General features: G+C 37.7%; 1 protein-coding gene across 1 annotated transcript in view; it reads left to right on the top strand.

Moving 5' to 3' along the window:
- kcnq1.1 (potassium voltage-gated channel, KQT-like subfamily, member 1.1) overlaps positions 1–19539 on the top strand; it is a 33920-nt gene extending 14381 nt beyond the window's left edge. Inside the window, exons 10-18 of the mRNA XM_016497096.1 lie at positions 50–197; positions 311–337; positions 1970–2023; positions 2114–2240; positions 13451–13526; positions 15664–15758; positions 16009–16055; positions 16245–16306; positions 19324–19539. Coding sequence (XP_016352582.1) covers positions 50–197; positions 311–337; positions 1970–2023; positions 2114–2240; positions 13451–13526; positions 15664–15758; positions 16009–16055; positions 16245–16306; positions 19324–19539 — 852 coding nt within the window. The remainder of the gene's footprint in view (positions 1–49; positions 198–310; positions 338–1969; positions 2024–2113; positions 2241–13450; positions 13527–15663; positions 15759–16008; positions 16056–16244; positions 16307–19323) is intronic.
- Positions 19540–19960: the final 421 nt, after the last annotated feature.

Raw genomic sequence — 19960 nt, 5'->3', positions numbered from 1 at the left:
GAGTTTATGAAATAAAAAAAAAAAAAAAAAGATTTTTTTCTTTGGGCAGGTGAAGATGAGGAAGAAAATGAAGAGTTATGACAGGGATGATGGATTGAGTTCTCCCACCATACCTTCCATAACCTATGACTCCTTAGATGATGAGAAAGACGGTGGACCAGATACAGTGTGCAGTATTCAACAGTCAGGTATTACCAGCAATAAACTAAGATACTGCTGACCATTTCTCTTGCTCTTCTGTTTTTCACCTTTCATGCTCCTGAAGCATCTCTCCTCTGATATCCTTCATTGCCCCTCTCCATTCTCACAGAAGGGGCAAACACACACAGAAGATGTGGTGAGCTCCAGTTAGTGTCTATATGTGTCTGTACTCACTTGCTAACTACCATTCCCTCTATGCCTGTTTGATTTTATTGCTGTTTTCACAGACAAATTGATGCAGTGGGGAAAATATTTGATCCCCTGCTGATTTTGTAAGTTTGCCCACTTACAAAGAAATGAAGGGTCTGTAATTTTTATGGTAGGTTTATTTTAACAGATAGAGACAGAATACCGACCAAAAAATCCAGAAAAAACACATTATATAAAGGTTAGAGATTGATTTGCATTTCAGTGAGTGAAATAAGTATTTGATCCCCTACCAGCAAGAATTCTGGCTCCCACAGATTAGTTATGTGCCCATGTGGAACACAGATTAGTCCTGCCACTTTAAGAAGTTACTCCTAATGTCAGCTCGTTAGGTGTATGAGACACCTGTCCACACAATCTGTATCTTCCATTCCAACCTCTCCCACCACCATGGGCAAGACCAAAAGGAGACAACTGTTGGTGTGATTATTCAGAAATGGAAGAAATACAAAACAATTATCAATCGGCCTTGGTCTGGAGCTCTGTGCAAGATCTCGCCACGTGGGGTAAGGATGATCATGAGAAAGGTGAGGGATCAGACCCGAACTACACGGGAGGAGCTTGTTAATGATCTTAAGGCAGTTGGGATCACAGTCACCTAGCAAAACATTGGTAACACACTACGCCGCAATGGACTGAAATCCTGCAGCGCCAGCAAGGTCCCACTGCTCAAGAAGGCACATGTACAGGCTAACATCTAAATGATTCAGAGAAGGCTTGGGAGAAAGTGACCATCCCTACAGTCAAGCACGGAGGTGGAAACATTATGCTTTGAGGCTGTTTTTCTGCTAAGGGTACAGGACAATTTCACCACATTGAGGGACAAATGGACAGGGCCATGCACTGTAAAATCTTGGACGAGAACCTCCTTCCCTCCGCCAGAACATTGAAGATGGGTCTTCCAGCATGACAATGACCCAAAACATACCGCCAAGGCAACAAAGGAGTGGCTCAAGAAGAAGCACATTAAGGTCATGCAGTGGCCTAGCCTAGTCTCCAGACCTCAATCCTATAGAAAATCTGTGGAGGGAGCTGAAACTTTGAGTTGACAAACGACAGCCAAGAAACCTTAAGGATTTAGAGAGGCTCTGTAAAGAGGAGTGGATCAAAATCCCTCCTGAGATGTGTGCAAACCTGGTGACCAACTACAAAAAACATCTTACCTCTGTGCTTGCCAACAAGGGTTTCTGCACCAAGTACTAAGTCATGTTTTGCTTGGGGATCAAATATTTATTTCACTCACTGAAATGCAAATCAATTTCTAACCTTTATATAATGTGTTTTTTCTGGATTTTTTTGGTTGGTATTCTGTCTCTATCCGTTAAAATAAACCTACCATAAAAATTACAGACCATTCATTTCTTTGTAAGTGGGCAAACTTACAAAATCAGCAGGGGATCAAATAAATATTTTCCCCACTGTATTACTGACTCTTTAATTGAACCACATGCCATTTTTTGTATGTAAACCTTCATATCCATCACAGTATAAAATAAATACACATCATTCGATTTGAAATGTGCCATTTTGAAAGCATTGAGCTTGATCTCTCTCCTCACAGAGCGGGTGCCATCCTGGAACTCTCTATCCTCTTTCCAGTTCTCTACACCACCAGGTGGGTAACAAAACTTTGTTGGCTTGTTGAAATTGGAAAATGCAAAGACTTCTCAGTCTGAAATGATGTGTGTGTTTTGTGTGTCTTTAGGGAGAAAGCCTGGGATTTTGGAAGTGCAGCCTCGGCCCACGCTCCAGAGGAGCAGCAGCATCGCAGATGATATGGAAACCGAGCCGGAGCGAGAGATTTCGCTCGTTCCAGTCACTCATGTGTCTCAGTGAGTAAGAACGTACCATTTTTAGCATAATTTAAACCGAGTCTATATGCCAACCGTAGACAGCAGACAGTCAATTATTCAAGTTTCAGAAAGTTTCCGCTACTTATAATCTTTCAGAACTCTTCCGGATGGCACGTCATGCGATATCTAGTGGATAGGCAATTAAAAAAGTGTTAGCTTGATGGTGTCAGAGTTAGCACACCCCTGCAGTTCACACTCACAATATTGCATCTGTAAATGCAAATGGGGTCTAATCATCCTGCTAATCTCTGCAGTCACTGAATTCTCAGCTCAAATATTTAAAACACTTTTAACACATCTGCGCTATCTCTGCTGGAACACATCTCAGCTTTCCGAGCCCACCCACCTCAAGTGAAAACGTGTCTGGAAGAAGTGCACTGTGTATGTTTCTGGGCCCCAAAGCGTTCCCATGAAGAGTGGTTATGTTGCAGGCTGTGTTTTGCCTGAGAGGAGGTCATTATCAGAATCTCTTTGGCCCCTTAGCTGTTCAGCATGTGGAACAGCGCAGGGCTTGTGTATAATGCAAACCATTTACTTACACAGGCAATGGAGCGATCCCATCTCTGAATAATCTAATGAACCATGTCTCTGTTGGGGGTATACAGCCCATTAGATTATCCAGAGAGTCCCTTTCCATTTGCGATGGGATCCTCCACTCTAGAGTGTCTAGCCTTAGGCCTCTATTACCTGATTATCTGAAAATACAAAGATGTTCAGGGTTTTTCCAGCTTAAACTTTTATTTATTTTGAGAAACCACAAGAGGGCAGTGGAGGTGTTTTGCAGACCAAACCCTTCTCTGGCACTTCAAAGCGTGAGTTTCTCTGAGTGTACACAAACACTCTTGGCAAAATCGTGCTATTGCTGCTTTAAATGTGTATTATATTCATACAGGGTGATGTGGGAAGTCAAACTGAGAAAAAGCATCGCTTTTAAACACAATCTGGGAGCTATTGTAGTCTAAGATTGGTTTTCTTTCTCTTCTATTTACATTGACCTTGATGGTGCTGAAGCTGTAGCTGAAGTAGCTAGAATATTAATCTCAGAGTCAGAATTGCTACAATTGCATGTTGCTTATACGCTGAGATTAATGTAATCATCTGGAAAAATGTAGGTGGATTCCATGAATTTTAATTAGGTAGGTATCATTTTTTTTAGAGTCTAAAATATGATTCCTTTCTAAATCCTCATTCTTAAGAGACATATTGCATCTCCTCTACAAAGGAGCCTTGTCACTACAAGCTTTCATTTGATCTTTGAAGTTTAATGAGCTTTCATTCGCCTCACACTGAGATGCAATGGCAACAGCTGGCTGTTCTCTCCCTCTCTTTTCTCTCTCTCTCTCCCTCCCTCTCTCTCTTTCTTCTCCTGCTCGGTGTGGGTGTGAGTACATGTTTATTTGTTTATGTCCAGCAGAGCAGGGTGGGATTCAAAAAGACCAGAGCCATAATGTCTCTTCTCCTCTCTGCTCATCTTTTCTCATCTTACTCAATCACTTCTCCTCTTTGCTCCTGTCTGCTCCTCTCCTCTCCCTTAGGACATTTGTCCTGCTCCTAGCTTTGACCCAGGCTGTTAACTCAAGAGGTGGGAGAGGCACAAAAGCCTCCTCGTGCCTGCAGCTGAAACAGTTCGGCTGCATTGGGGGTGGGGAAAGAACAATGCCACAGAAACATCTCTGTGACCGCCGCGCTCCTAAAACACACACTGGATGGTATCAGCACTACCTACACACTCTTACTACTAAATATTAAACTTTAGGGTTGGTTGTGGCGCAGTAAGGTGTGGTAAATAATGAATTTGTCATTTGAAGACTCTTAAAGTGTTTTGAATAAAGAAATTAGTCATAGAGGTTATTTCATATCGAATACAAAGGTGTCTTTCGCAGCTGCCTGGATCAAAGAAAATAAACTCCTGTCCAGAGCGACACAGGTATAAAGATGAAATCAAAGCAAACGCAGGTGCATCTGAAAGTGCCCATTTGTACTCGCACGTATCTGCTGTTGCAGTCTTGTAGGGCTGTGGTGTGAGGTTTACCAAAGGAGACCCGAGCTGAAAAGATTGATTTATTCTCAGTAAACAGAGAAGGACTTCTAGTGGCGGAGGCCAAGCCAGGCCGTCTACACTGGTGCAGAGACAAAGAGCCATTGTCTGTGGCTCTACACACGCCAACAATAGCCTGATTGACAAGCGGCCCTAGTCGTAATGGGCTTCTAGGCTATAAAGAGCGCAACAGTGACTTTTGTTAGAAACACTCTTGTCTTCCAGAGCAATAATCTTCATACTGGTAATTTCACAGACATTTTATATGTGAGTGCATTATATACATATTTTCCTAAGAGCTGAACATACTACTAAGCTATTTATTTCTGAGTATCACCATGTTCATGATGGTATTTTTGATTCAACAGTTAAATATATGAAATATTTCCCACACACAGACTCAGGTTTGCCTGTTAGAACCGAGTATAGTGCGTGTGATGAGAGTATGCCTGTGTGATTTGGAGTGTGAGGCGTGCTGAATGGGACAGAAACATTGGCTCACTAATGCCTCTTCAGCGCGGCTTGCCAGCACAAGTTTCTTTATCTTGCCTGTCACGGCCCCTTTTCTTCCCCCCTTAACAGTAATTGTGTTTCGTTACAGTGTGTTAGAGCTAACGAGGGACATGGAGCGAGAGTCAGCCAAGCAGTGAAAGACAGTGAGAGAGAGAGGGAGAGTTGCTCAGCAAGAAAGAACACATCCCAGATGATTCTCTCATTTGCTGTCAGACCAAAAGCCCAGCAAGACTCTCTGTAGAAGTTTGTAGCAGAACACTGCGCATGGTGAACTTGACAACTAATCGGACAAATTCCTGCAAGCAGCGGTTGCCAGCAGCAGTGCTATTTTTTTTTTTTTTTTTTACAAAAATTGGACATTATGGATAGCTGATGCAAACATTCTGTCATCATTTACTCACTCTCTTATTGTTCTAAACCTGACCTGTCTCCTGACAGATGAATCCATGACAATATTAAAGAAATGGCTGAAAACTCATTGCACCTAACTGCATCCTGCTGACTTAAAAAAATAAATAAATAAATAAAATAATAATTATTATTATTCACTTTCCGTTCACTATTTCTTATATCCTAAGCTTGTACTGTTCTGGACAGTGTTTGAAACTTGTATTGCTAGCATTAGTTATTGCCTAATGAATCATTTGTAGGCTGATTTGGATAAAAGTGTCTTCTAAATGAATAAATGTAAATGTAAGAATATATTTCGAAAACAATTCTCTGTGTTATATTATATATATGAAGGTCAGTGTGGTCAATGTGTTGTTTTGGATCCCACTGACTTTTAGTGTATGAGGAAAAAAACTGTTTAAATATTATTAAAATATCTTCTATTATGTTCTGCAGAAGTCATAGAGGTTTGGAATTACGCGAAGGACAGTAAATGATGACAGAATTTCTGGTTTTGCATCAACTTTTATCAACTTTGTAAAATTCAAAAAAATTCACACAATACATTTGCCTCCTTAACTATACATTTGTTGTCTCTGAGCACCAATATTTCCGTTTCACTTTGTATATATAATATGTGCCATATCAGGTTTCTTTCAGATGGCCCGGCAAAGTTAGTGACTTTGTTAGCTGGCAACACAATATGACAAAAGGCTCGGAGGCCCCTGGTGATGTATAAGGACTTGCGTTGAAATGAACGCTGTCAGTTTCTTTGCTGCTGTAATGTTTAGGATCATATGAGGCCACAAGTTTGGGACATAAGCCATTTAGTCATGGTGTATAGCAGCGGAGGACTCAATGTCAAAGTGAATGCTGCTTCGCTGTGTGTCACTCCTCATAAGGACATTTAATACTCTCCGTATTCGCCTGGCACTTTGATGCTCGGGATGAAAGAGCTCTTTGCTTGGCTGAAGCCAGAGGGACCCCTGCTGCGTGTGTGTGCGAGCATCTTGCTCCCGCACGTCTTTGTGCGCACATATGTGTGTGTGTGTGATGGCTTCTGGCCAGTGGCCCAGACTCCGCCCCGGGCCTTTACCCCAGCGTACAACGTCCAGCCTCTGGTCAGCTATTATCAGTCATTACTGCCTCAGTGGCCCTTATCTCAGCTGACCACTTATTAAAATGTCATTGAGGTATTTGAGCTTGAGGGGGAAGACGGAGCTGATATTTGGGATAATGTCCTGTACCGCGCAGCAGAGCCCTCTAAACCTTGTGATACTCAGACCGCGGCTAATCGGAGCACTCTTCCTCTCCTCTTCCACAGAGCTATTCTTAGACACACAGGGCCCCCATGAGCCTTTTAGTGCCATAGTGCCACGATCCTGCAGCCAGTGGCGCAACACCGCCACACAAAGGTCTTCATCCTTTGACTCGCTGAGACGAGTCACAAGAGTGCACATGGCCTCTGTGGGGGACATTGTGGTAATTGACATGTGTTTGTGATTCATCATATGACGTAACAAAACATTAGGGAGGGTTTGAGTATGCGGGTTGCTCCTTTGGGATGATTGAGTTGTAAGTTATATCTAAACTTACAATTGCTGGGGCAAAATTTCAAACTACTATAATTTCTTTGATTGGCTGCTTTTTAAAAACAAACCAGTAAAAATCTGTATATATATACTCACACATACCAATCAAAAGTTTAAGTTTGAAAACAAGTCTCTTATGCTCACCAGGGCTGCATTTATTTGATTGGAAATACAGTAAAACAGTAATATGAACTATTATTAACATTTAAAATAACTGTTTTCTATTTTAATATATTTTAAAATATGATTTATTTCTGTGACGGTAAAGCTGAATCTTCTGCAGTCTTTCATCCAGTCTTCAGTGTCACATGATCTTTCAGAAATCATTCTAATATGCTGGTTTGCTGTTCAAGATACATTTCTTATTATTATCAATGTTGAAAGTGGTTGTTCTGAGTAATATTTTTGTGAAAATAATAATGCATTTATTTCAAGATTCCTTAATGAATAGAAAGTTGGGTCACACTGTATTTTAAGGTCCAATTCTCACTATTAACAAACCATTAACTACAACTTTTGCCTTAATAAACTCCTAATTTGCTGCTTATTAATAGGTAGTAAGGTAGTTGTTAAGTTTAGGTATAGTTTAGGGATGTAGCATATGGTCATGCAGAATATATGCTTTATAAGTCCTAATAAACAGCCAATATGTTAATAATAGGCATGCTAATAGGCAAACAGTTAATAGTGAGAATCGGTCCCTAAACTAAAGCGTTGAGATGAAAAGAACAGCATTTATTTTGTAACAATGTAAAATCTTTACTGTCACTTTTAAATCAATTTAATGGATCCTTGCTGAATAAAAGTAATTTCTTTAATAAGTGGATAAAAGCTTTTGCCAAAAATGTAAATCAACTAAAATTTACAACTCTGAAAACTCTAAATGATTATGAAACCAACATATGACAATAGATACAGTAGGTAGTGACAATTTATCTTCATAAATCTCTTTCTATGTAAATAAACTATTTATGTGCTGGACATAAATTTACCCTTATCCTTCTGTAATTTTGCATGCTCTCATTTAGTCGCACATCTGTCTGATTGAGTTTGTCTTTTGCAGTGCCACTGAGGCCGTGTTGGTGTGAAAGAGAGAGAGTGTGTGTGTGTGTGTGTGTGTGTGTGTGTGTGTGTGTGTGTGTGTGTGTGTGTGTGTGTGTGTGTGTGTGTACATGGATGCTTTCCAGTGATAAGATTAGAGAGAAGCCCGGTGATTGTTATGTTTCCTGTTTATCTGCATTTGATTACACGCAGATTAGCAGAGGAAGGTCAAATAACAGGCTCATTTTCCTACCTTAAACATACAAACAGTCAAAATAAAATGCCACTGAATTTCTATCAACTTTGCAGATTCAGTTATTTTTATGCAGTTTATATACAGTAAGCCATAATTTAGTCAGTAATATGTCCTCATCTCTTAAGCTTCTCCTTCCCCTCTGAATTCTTGCTCTCCGTCCCCAAAATCAAATCAGTTTAACACTAATAATCAATGCAAAAGATGTTGCACATGTTGCCCTAAGGAGCGGTCGCTGACCTTGGATCAGGTGTTCTCTCATCTACCCTCCACTAATGAGGGTTAGATGCACAGAAGGGTGTATGTCATTATCTAACACTGCTTGGCCAAGCTGAGATCACCTCCTCAGACCGAATGTTGCTGAACACGCCCGTTAGAGTTAATTGGAGGTGGGGAGTTTAAGCCTTTGGCCTGATGTGTTGATGGTACTAATGACGTGTTTATTTCCTGTCCCATGACGCAATTCTTTGATCTTTATTTGGTGCAATTATGACAGCCTTTGTCACAAGTACGACTTCACTTGCTATTTACATGTACAAGCACGCAAACTCAGATCTTCAGCCTATAAAATTGGCTTGTATTTTAACAATTAAAACTGCACAAAATGGGTTGATTTTTAATTCATAATGGATTTAATTTGTAATCTGTACATTAACATGTAAACCAATGCCTTAAAGTTCTTACAATCTCACAACTCCTATGTTTTTCTTTGAATTATATATATACAGTATATATATATATATATAGAGAGAGAGAGAGGCCTATAAAATTGGCTTGTATTTTAACAATTAAAACTGCACAAAATGGGTTGATTTTTAATTCATAATGGATTTAATTTGTAATCTGTACATTAACATGTAAACCAATGCCTTAAAGTTCTTACAATTTCACAACTCCTATGTTTTTCTTTGAATTATATATATATATATATATATATATAGAGAGAGAGAGAGAGAGAGAGAGAGAGACTTTATATCTCACAACTATGACTTTTCTTTTTAGAATTGCAACTTAAAAACTAGCAATTGCAAGTTTACATCTTTTTTTCTCAGAATTACACATTCATATCTTGCAATTCTGAGTGTATTTCTCACAGTTCAGACTTTAAGTGTCAAAATTGCAAGAAAAAAGTTGTGAGTTGTTAGATATAAACTTTTATGCTTTTTTGAATTTTTTTTTGCATTTAAAAGCAATAGGGAGCAAATGGCTGCAATATAACAAAGAGTGAAAAATTTAAGGGCGTCTGAATACTTTCCGTACCCACTGTATATATATATTATGAATACCTTTAAAATGCATTATACATAAAGGCTTAAAAATAATGCATACAGGTTTGGAGCAACATGAACAACTGATGACAGAATTTTGACAACTGATGACAGAATTTCTTTTAGTGAACTATCCCTTTGATGTTTTTCCTCACAGCAAGCGTTGATTTTGTCTTGCTTGTTGTGGGATTATTGTTTTGTAATAATCACAATGTTAGTACATTAAGGTACACAATGCAGCATGAATGCTGTCTAGACAAACTTCTTTGCGTGTTCCAGTGATCTGTGGCCCTCCAGTGGATATGCAGTTTCTTTCACATCTGGCTGCTATTGTTTAGCAGGCTCAAAAAAAAAAAGACTGGGAACTGAAGAGAGATTTGCAGTCTGCCTTTGGCAGAAAGAAGACCTCATATGATTGCCTCCTTTTCTCTTTCTCTCCCTATCTGTCTGTCTCTCTCCATCTTTTTCTTCCTTTCTTTCTCTCTCTGTCCCAGTGGGAGTCTTTCTCCCTTTGCGTACGTCTCCACCAGTGTTCACCATTAGCCAGGCTTTGTGCCAGCACTAGAGGCAGATGGTGACCCTGCTGAGGTCATGAGACCAGCGTTGCTATGCTGGTAACCATGACTGGAGAGAGGAAGTGGCACTGCCTCAGGGACAGCTGGGGTGGTTCCCATGTTCTATCTCTTGTGTCCCCCACCTCTCTCTCTCCCCCCCTCTTTGCATGCTCCATTGGAATGACAAACACCCAGGGGGGTATGATTCCTGAACTCTGTTCAGATCGCTGGCAGATTCCAACCTGAGCTTATCAATGTAGCTTCTGTAGTTTCAAATAACGTTCCACCAAAACATGATCTTCCTACCATATTGATCTCTGAGATGCATGTCACACTGATCATTATACCATAAACATTTATTGCTCAAGAATCATTCAGCGCTTGACATGATGTAAACCTTTTAAGTAAATGCTGTTCTTTTGAGCTTTTTATTCATTCATGTTTCTTGAGCTGCAAATCAGCACATTAGAATGATTTCTGAAGGTGATACCAAAGCTTTGCAATCACAGAAATGCATTTTAAAATGATTTTATTATATTATATGTGACCCTGGACCACAAAACCAGTCATAAGTATCATGGGTATATTTGTAGCAATAGCCAAAAATACATTGTATGGGTCAAAATTATCGATTTTTCTTTTATGCCAAAAATCATTAGGATATTAAGTAAAGATCATGTTCCATGAAGATATTTTGTAAATTTCCTACCGTAAATATATCAAAACTTAATTTTTGATTAGTAATATGCATTGCTAAGAACTTCATTTGGACAACTTTAAAGGCGATTTTTTTTCAATATTTAGATTTTTTTGCACCCTCAGATTCCAGATTTTCAAATAGTTGTATCTCGGCCAAATATTGTCCTATCATATCACTTTCAAAAAATGTACCCTTATGACTGGTTTTGTGGTCCAGGATCACATGTTATATTATGTATCGTATCATATCATATCATATCATATCATATCATAAAAGAGTTATAAATTGTACTAATATTTCACAATGTTACTGTATTTTGCTGCACTTTTCATCGATACATAACAGCATACTAACTAACCATTGAACAGTAGTATATTTATAAAAGTTTCCACATACCTGACTGAATATTTCTCATGGTCTAAAGACCTTTCATGGTTGTTATATTTAAATGCAGTATTTTAATATTTATATAGAAAATAGTTCAAATTCGACAAATATATGTTGTGCCAATACTAATTTCTCTACAAAATTAATATTTTAATTATATTTATGTATTTTTAAGATAGATAAGTTGGACTGGAGAGTGAAGAAAAAGCGGTAAACAAGTGAAGAGTCAATAATATACATTTGTTAAATAAAAACTGTTGCTTACAGCATAATTCCAAGCTTCAATTTTTTTATACTAGTTTTGATTATTTTATCATAATTATAATGTGTAGCTGTTTCCAAGCATAAATATGCATGGAAATAGACCATAAACTAAGTTATACTAAGTATGCAAAATAGTATCAGTTTTTGTTATCTGAAGTTTTCCATTACCTCTTTTCCTCCCCTTTCAATGATAACTTAACAGGCGTTGCATTGCAGTGGGTATGATAATGCTCAAAGCTATGAAGGCTTGCTATTTAACCACTGGCAATATAACCCAGAGGGATGCTGCTTGAAGTCTAGAGTATGGCACCAAAGAGCAGTTAATTGGCAGTTGCCTGGAGCACGGCATATGTCTTATCCCTCATTTCCCTGTAGCCCGCAGCCAGGGAGAAACCAGAAACTGTCAGCCAGCCATGTCCATTAAGTCAATGAGGCTTGATAGCCTGCAGCCAGTCTACTGCTAATGCATTTTAAAGAAACTTGTGTGAGTGTGCTCCATCTTTTGTCAGAGTGACATGCAACAGACACGAGCCTTAGCATGCTAACATGATGCAGGCACGTATTGCATATAGCCGACGTGCAAGAGAAAGTGTACCTCTCATACTACGGCTTTCTTTAAGAAAATGTCCCATTCCCCTAGATAACCTTGGGTCTCCTGGGAGTCAGCACCCTTCCCCCCACCAAATCTCAGTGCTGTGGTTTTTGAAACCTTTGAGAAGCAGAGAGAGCCTTGTATTTTCTCTTAGACACTGTGTCCTGGTCGTGACCCTTGTGCTCAGTGGCCACTTGCAAAAGTCCTGACCACATAAAGGGCCTGCACCTGAAGGGCCTGCTGGAGGCTGATAGGTTTATTTTGCAAATGGTATTGAAAATGTGAAAGGTCATTGACTGTGCTTAGTTGGTTAGGGGTGACATATACAACCATAATGTCAGATGCCACATTTATGACCATAGATAAAACATCTACATCAGAAATGCAGTTTTCATTTCCTAAAATTGTAAAATTCTTCAATAATCTTAAGAATTAAAGGGAAATTAAAATTCTGTCATTAATTACTCACCCTAATGTCGTTCCAAACCCATAAGACCTTCGTTCATCATCAGAACACAAATTAAGATATTTTTGATGAAATCCGAGAGCTTTCTGACCCTGCAAAGACAGCAACAGAACTACCATGTTCAAGGCCCAGAAAGGTAGAAAGGATATCGACAAAATAGCCCGCATGAAAAAATAATATAGTAATTAATAGTAAATACTATAGTGTTTTTTAACCATACTATAGTAAAGTGTATTATACTGTATATATTATATTTACAACACTGTGTTAATGAATGCTACAGCATACTGTAGTATTAACTATAGTGAACTGATAAACTATAATAAATACTGCAGTATACTTTAGATTTTACTACAGTAAACTGTAGTGTATTGTAGTATAATCTACCCTATAGTTGTAGAAATCTTAGCACAGAATTGGGTAATGTGTTTATATTACTATAGTTGTTATATTACAGCGACTATAGAATTACCACAACAGATTAATTCAAGTACTTTACTATGGCTCAAAAACACTATAGTATTTAATATAAATTACTATAGTATTTTTTCTTGTGGGAGTTCATGTGACATCACTGGTTCAACCTTAATTTTATGAAGCTATGAGAATACATTTTGTGTTCAAAGAAAACAAAAATAATGACTTTATTCAACAGTTTCTTCTCTTCGGTGTCAGTCTTCAACGTGTGTTCAGGGGAATAGATGTACAAAGGTTTTACGGGTTTGGAATGACATGAGTAATTAATGACAGAATTTTCATTTTTGAGTGAACTATCGCGTTAAATGGATAGTTCATCAAAAATTGATCCTACTGACTCACGTTCATGTCGTTCTAGACATGTTTGACTTTGTTTCTTCTGTGGAGCTCAAAAGACAATATCTTGAAGAATGTTTTTGCCCATACAATGAAAGTCAGTGGGGTCCAAAACATCATTGGCTTTCATTGTGAGGGAAAAAGCAGCCATTTTTCAAATGATCTTTGTGTTGCACAGTTGAAAAAGAAAGTCATACATGTTTAAAATGACATGAGCGCGAGTAAACAATAGCACAGTTTTCAATTTGAGTGAACTATCCCTTTAAAATGGGCTTTAAGTATCTTTCTCCATACTAATCATGACACATAAACACACAGGTTGCGGGATTCCCACCGAGCTGCCATTCGTGTGATCCAGAGAATGTTCTACTTTGTGGCCAAAAAGAAGTTTCAGGTAAGATTCTCTTTTTTCTGTTTACAAACACAACCAAAATCTAATCAAATTAGCATGATGTTACAGAGTTAGCATGGCATTAGAGTGATAATATGAGCAGAAATGCAGATTCGTTTCTCTTGATTGTAGTGTAAGAGCTATTATGCGATTTTATGGGATATTTGATGATAAAGAAACATCAGTGGCTTTTAAATTCACGTTTCCAGTAAGTAACATTCCTTAATGAATTTCAGTGTAAGCAGAGAATAAGGTGTCTTTTGAAACGTATAGAAGGGAAGATCTTGAGTTGAGACTCATTCAGTAACAGCAGATGCTCTGCCTGAGTCCTTAAAAGGGGTCATATAATGCGATTTCAAGTTTTCCTTTCTCTTTGGAGTGTTACAAGCTCTTGGTGCATAAAGAAGATCTGTAAAGTTGCAAAGACTAAAGTCTCAAATCCAAAGAGATATTCTTTATGAAAGTTAAGAGTCAGCCACACCTACCTAAAATGGCTCGTTCTAACACGCCCCAACATACCTACGTCGCTCTGTGGGAAGATTTGCATAACGCCGCCCAAATGTTCACGCAAAGAAAGAAGGCGTAACTTTTATTCTCGCTGTAGTTTTGTTGTTTCCGCTGCCATGTCATAAAGACGCTGTGTGCTTCGTTGTGAAAGTGAAACTACTTTGTTTGGTCTTCCAAAAGAGGACGATATCTGCTTCGTCGTGCCTGGAGCTGATCCGTCCTGATCGATGAGGAAATACTACAACTTTGCTCTGTCGATCGCCGGATCGGCTTTTAACCGTGGATCAAATACTGTTCTTTTTAGCAGCATCATATGACCCCTTTAAAAATACATGCTAATGTCAGAGGATTACCTTAATAGCTGTCCTACACACTTTCTTCTCCTTTGTGCGATTGTGTGACACTTGATATTCGTTACTGCACTTTGTTTGTCCTTTTTCTTTGCCCTCCCATCCTCTCACCATCCTTTCATTTGAACCGCTATAGCCTCAGTCATCTCTCAATCCCCTTATTTTCTCCCCTCCTCTCACACACACTTGCGACACAGAACACACACTTTGGAGTGTTTGTCAGATGCTGCTGGCTAGATTTGCTGTGTCTGATGTCATGACAGTGTTTACCCTCCTTTGAATGGCTCTAGCTTCTCCTGAATTGTGTAATTTGTTCCGGAGGTGTGTGAACGTTTGGTTATTTCACTGACGTTAATCAAACTGAGCTTAAGTTCTGTAGCAAACGTGGAGCTTCACACATTTTCCCTGTGTTAGTCAAGAAGCTCAAATACATTTAAATAGCCATAAGCATCATCGCCTGTGCTCGATATGCTCTGAGAGCAGTGATTAAGCGTTTGATTGGGATGTACGTTTGGGGTCAGCAGATGAGAATCGGTTTCCTCAAATTTGACAATCAAAAGGAAATATTTCCCCTCTGGGCTGGTTTGATTTTGTAGGCTATGAAGTAAAAAGAGTTCACCCTTCTGATGATTTGATTCTTCAGACTTTATTCATCTAAAGTTTAATTTATATACAGGGCCAACCAGTATAGGGCCCTAGGCAAGACCATATCAAGATTTTATGTTTAAAATGTAGAAATGTATAATGGAAAAAATGTACTTTTTTTTTTTTTTGGTATTTCACTTGAATAGTCGTGCATTGTGACAGTTTAATTATGAAAAGTACAAATGCATTCTCTCAATTAATATGAGGTCAAATTGTAAGAATGATACAATAATTATAAAAATCTTAAAATCATAAAAGCTTAATGTACTATAATAATAAATAAGTTAAATGTATGTTAAATATAAACAGGTCATATGCACATATTTCCTTTTATACAATACCATTCAAAAGTTTGGGGTCAGTAATTTTTGTTCTTTTATTCAGCAAGGGTGCATTCAATTGATCAAAAAAGTGACTGTAAAAACATCTATAAAGATTTCTGTTTCAAGTCAATGCTGAGCATACTATTCAACTATTCATTAAATAATACTGAAATAAATGTCTGTGTGTATGTATGTGTATAGTCTTTTTCCAGTAATGTTAAAAATGTACAGACCCAAAACCCTGGAATAGTATATTATTAAATATTACTATTTCATTATAATTAAAATATTATATAATTTTGGCTGTTTTTGCAGCAAGCACGTAAGCCGTATGATGTGAGGGATGTCATTGAGCAGTATTCACAGGGTCATCTCAACGTCATGGTGCGCATCAAGGAGCTACAGAGAAGGTGGGATGAGGACTCACTATATCACTTAGTAGCAGTTAAGTGTGTGTTGAGAAAAGTCTTTACTTTATCATGGCTACACATGGATGGCATTTTATAGGTAGAATAGCTAAATGAATGACTGTTTCATGACCTTTGGGTAAATAAAGCTGAGAAGTTAAGAGTACATCCATCCCTGTCACTATTCCTCTCACATTTCATCTGCCATTTCTGTACATCAACATTTCCCATGCTGCACACTTGGCCCTGACAGACTGGATCAGTCCTTAGGGAAGCTGTCCCTCTTCCAGACAAGTTCAGGTAAAGCTAGGTCATTCATTACCCTCTCTCCTCTCTCATTCCTCAACCCCACACATTGTTTTGCTACAGTTTGACCCCTTCGTTGTTCTTAATGTTGGTGTTTATTGTTGTCTTGTAGTCTTAGTGCACAGTCGTGTTTATGCAGCGTTTTTATGATGTTTTTCTTGGCACCATTTTTGTCTCTTTTAGAGCGCATGAAAGACAAAGGCATACACACTATTGGCTCCAGACTCAACAGGATGGAAGAGAAGGTAAGCGCTTGAATATTACTGGACATTTATAGCATTTTTGTGTTGTAAAAATACAGGGAAAACTTTATAACTATTGAGGGTTCAAGTTTCTGAAATATCTTTTCAGTTAATACCACCTGCTTTTGAATTTTACTGCGCAATAAACTCAGAAACCAAGCATTTCCAAGAGGTTACTCATTAGTATAACAATACCAAGTTCCAGTTCTTTAGTTTATTAGCAAATGCACACAGCACAATTGGTTCAGCAAGGACTCTACTGATAAGGATCTGTAAGCTTCATTCATCAAGCCTTAACCTGGAGACAGAAGGAACCTCTCTCTTTCTCTGCCTTCAATCAAACATCACTTTTTGAAGACTTCTCAAACATTCTCTGTGAGTGATGTGTGCTGATAAGGGTGTTAAGACTGTGTGTGTGTGTGTGTGTGTGTGTGTGTGTGTGTGTGTGTGTGTGTAAAAGTGAGAGGTATGTTGGCCTCTCAGAATGACGGGGATTCAGGAGCTGTACAAACACTCACTCTGCTCCTGTTCATTTGCCACTCCAGCCATAAATCCTTTTACAAACAGCTCTCATCCCAGACACAAACTCGAAACAACATGCACACTTGTTCACATGATCTCTCTCTCACATACTCACTCTCTTTCTCCCTCTTTGTCTCTCGTAGATGTTTGAGTAAGAAGCAAATTGACTCATTTTCTGAAATGCCTGAAAAAAGCCAGTTCGACATGTTTTAAATTCTTTACTGAGAATGTTTAGAAAAGCATTGTAAGAGGAATTAGATCATTTTTACGGGTTTCATAGCTGACATATCTTTAGGGAGAGATGACATCTTTTTTCAATTGTGCTGCCTTTTATTTGTTTATATTAAAAATTAAAAAAGTAGATGACTTTAGGATTGTTTGATCTCATTGGCTCGCTTTTGTAATGTTAGGCACATTTCTGTGGCAATACTAGTGACTGATGCATTGAGTAGCCAAATTAAGTGTTTCCCAGCAGGACACGCCATCTTTAACTTTTTTTTTTTGTAAAGAACTGTTTGAAAATGTGTCATTAGTTGTAGAACAGGATACCCTGCCCCTTACAGTGTCATTCTTCTTCCCATAATTCTGAGGTAAACAGGAAGCAGGCAGTGTCTGGCATAAACAGGAACAAATAGCCTTAACATTTATGCAAACACCCATCTGAAGTAACTCATTACTGCATTGCTGACACAGTCTTCTTCTTACACTCTGACTGAACTCTCTTCACATTTAGGGCATTTGTATGTTGGCAAACAGTCCTTTTTTAATATTTATTTTTTGTTTTTCATTTAATCATATACACTACTGTTTAAAAATTTGGGGTTAACATTTTTTTTAATGTTATAAAAACTTTTTTTTTTTTTTTATTATGAAAAATACAGTAAATATACAGTAATATAGGAGTAATATAGTAATATTACAATTTAAAATAATTTTCTATTTTAATATATTTTATAATGCAATTTATTCTTGTGATGACAACGCTGAATTTTCAGCGGCCATTATTCAAGGAACAAGGAACATTTCTTATAATTATCAATATTGAAACCAGTACTGCTTAATATTATTGTGGAAACCATGGCACATTTTTCTTTCTTTCTCTGAATTCTTTCAGGATGATTAGAAAGTTTAAAACAAAAAATACTTATTTGAACAGCATTATTTGAACAGAATTGTATTATTTGACCAGAAAAACCATTGAATTATAAATCTTTTGTTACATTATACATATCTTTAGTCACTGAATAAGACTTAATTTTATTAAGTTTATCGTTTATATGTTTTTATGGATTATTATTTAAAATACATTTAATCTGTTTATTCAGACTACTAAAATACTTTATATTGTTCTCACAATTAAAGATATTTCCCCATCAAATTTCAAGTTTATAATATTTAATAGAGAATAGTTCTATGGTTTAGGGGTGAAATAGTAAATGTGATCTTTTATAGTATTATGAAAACTTGTATGTGAGTGTAAATAAATGATGACCGAATTTCCCTTTTAAGCTTCGACTCAAGATCTTGTTTTTCTCTGTGGTTAGCAGTGTGCATGTTTGCATTCATGTCTATATGGGGAACGGCTGTATATGTTTATGTGCTCGAATCTCCTGCCACACTCTGTATGGTGTGGTGTGTTTGTGCATGTGTGCATGTGTTTGTATGTGACTGTGGTGCCACTATCATTGTGTAAACTGTGGTTCAGCACGGAGACACTCGTCTGGTTATTTCTAATGGGGTGTAGACAGCACTGGCTCCACACGTCACTTAGCCTCACCCCAAGGGAAAGAACCTCAAGACATTTGGCTCCCCAACTGTAAAATGAAGAATAACAAGTATTTATCTGACAGTTTTCTTCCTCTCAAACATGAATCCCTTTAAATATTTAACAAGAATCCCCACTGGTATTGATGTATGTTGTTTTTCATGCACATATATATAACAAACTGCTCTTAGATATTCTAAAAAAAAATTTTTTTTTTTTTTTAATTACAAATAAAACTAAGATTACCACTGTACAAAATACTATTTTCAGTCTTTGTACTTCAAAATATCACATTTAAATCAGTGTTACTTGTGGTTCTTTTTCATTTAATTTTTTCAGTGCATGTTTCAAAATAGTTTATGAAAATATCAGATGGTATCACCAAAATGGCCCTATATTTCAATTTAAATAAATAACTATAGTCCTGACTATAAATAGTTTCCACTCAATTCGCTTTTAACAAATTAGTGTGGCCTAATCTACTCATGTTTCGACTATTCATCATCACCTAATTGATCAAACTTTAATCCCATTTACAACATATAAAAGAAGGGATTTATTGCCTTTTCTAGTCTCTCTATACAGATGGGATCTTTTATCAGTCGCTGGTGTTTTATATCTTGTATTGACAGTTTGACTCGTTTATGACATTATTTACACAGACGCTGTGACTACGTTATTTTAGACACTGTTTTGAAAGATGTGTTGAGACCACACACTCGTTTCCCCACAGATCACACACATGGACAGAACACTGAACAGCATCGCAGAATCTCTCAACCTCATGTTGGCAAGGGAGAGACGGGGAGATCTGGCCAGAGGGAAGGAACTGCGCAGCAGCTTCCACCGCCAATCAGCCACCTTCAGCCTTTCAGTGCCGAGCAGACAGGACAGCCTGACCAGCTCTGAGCAACTGTCCACACCAACTGTTATTCATGAGGACAGCTGAGACGCTAAAGCAGCACTAAACCACAGAGTGCCTAATACTGGGGCAGTTTCAGATAGAATTAATATAAGAGATCAGGTTTGCTCAGGTTCAGCATCAGCTGGTTTTAAGATATCTTCTTGTCTGACTAATCCTGTTCATCTTTATATTTTTTCAGACAGTTGAATTTCTTTTGAAGCAACAAGACGTGTATACATATGTGACCCTGGACCACAAAACCAGTCTTAAGTCACTTGGGTATATTTTTAGCAATAGCCAAAAAAAAACATTGTATGGGTCAAAATTATTGATTTTTTTTAATGCCAAAAATCATTAGGATATTAAGTAAAGATCATGTTCCATGAAGATATGTTGTAAATTTCCTACCGTAAATATATAAAAACTTAATTTTTGATTAGTAATATGCATTGCTAAGAACTTCATT

This window comes from Sinocyclocheilus anshuiensis, unplaced genomic scaffold (genome assembly GCF_001515605.1).
Source record: "Sinocyclocheilus anshuiensis isolate Anshui unplaced genomic scaffold, SAMN03320099.WGS_v1.1 scaffold502, whole genome shotgun sequence".
Classification (NCBI taxonomy): domain Eukaryota; kingdom Metazoa; phylum Chordata; class Actinopteri; order Cypriniformes; family Cyprinidae; genus Sinocyclocheilus; species Sinocyclocheilus anshuiensis.
The sequence above is the reverse complement of the archived record's forward strand: the minus strand, read 5'-3'. Positions and strand labels throughout refer to the sequence as shown.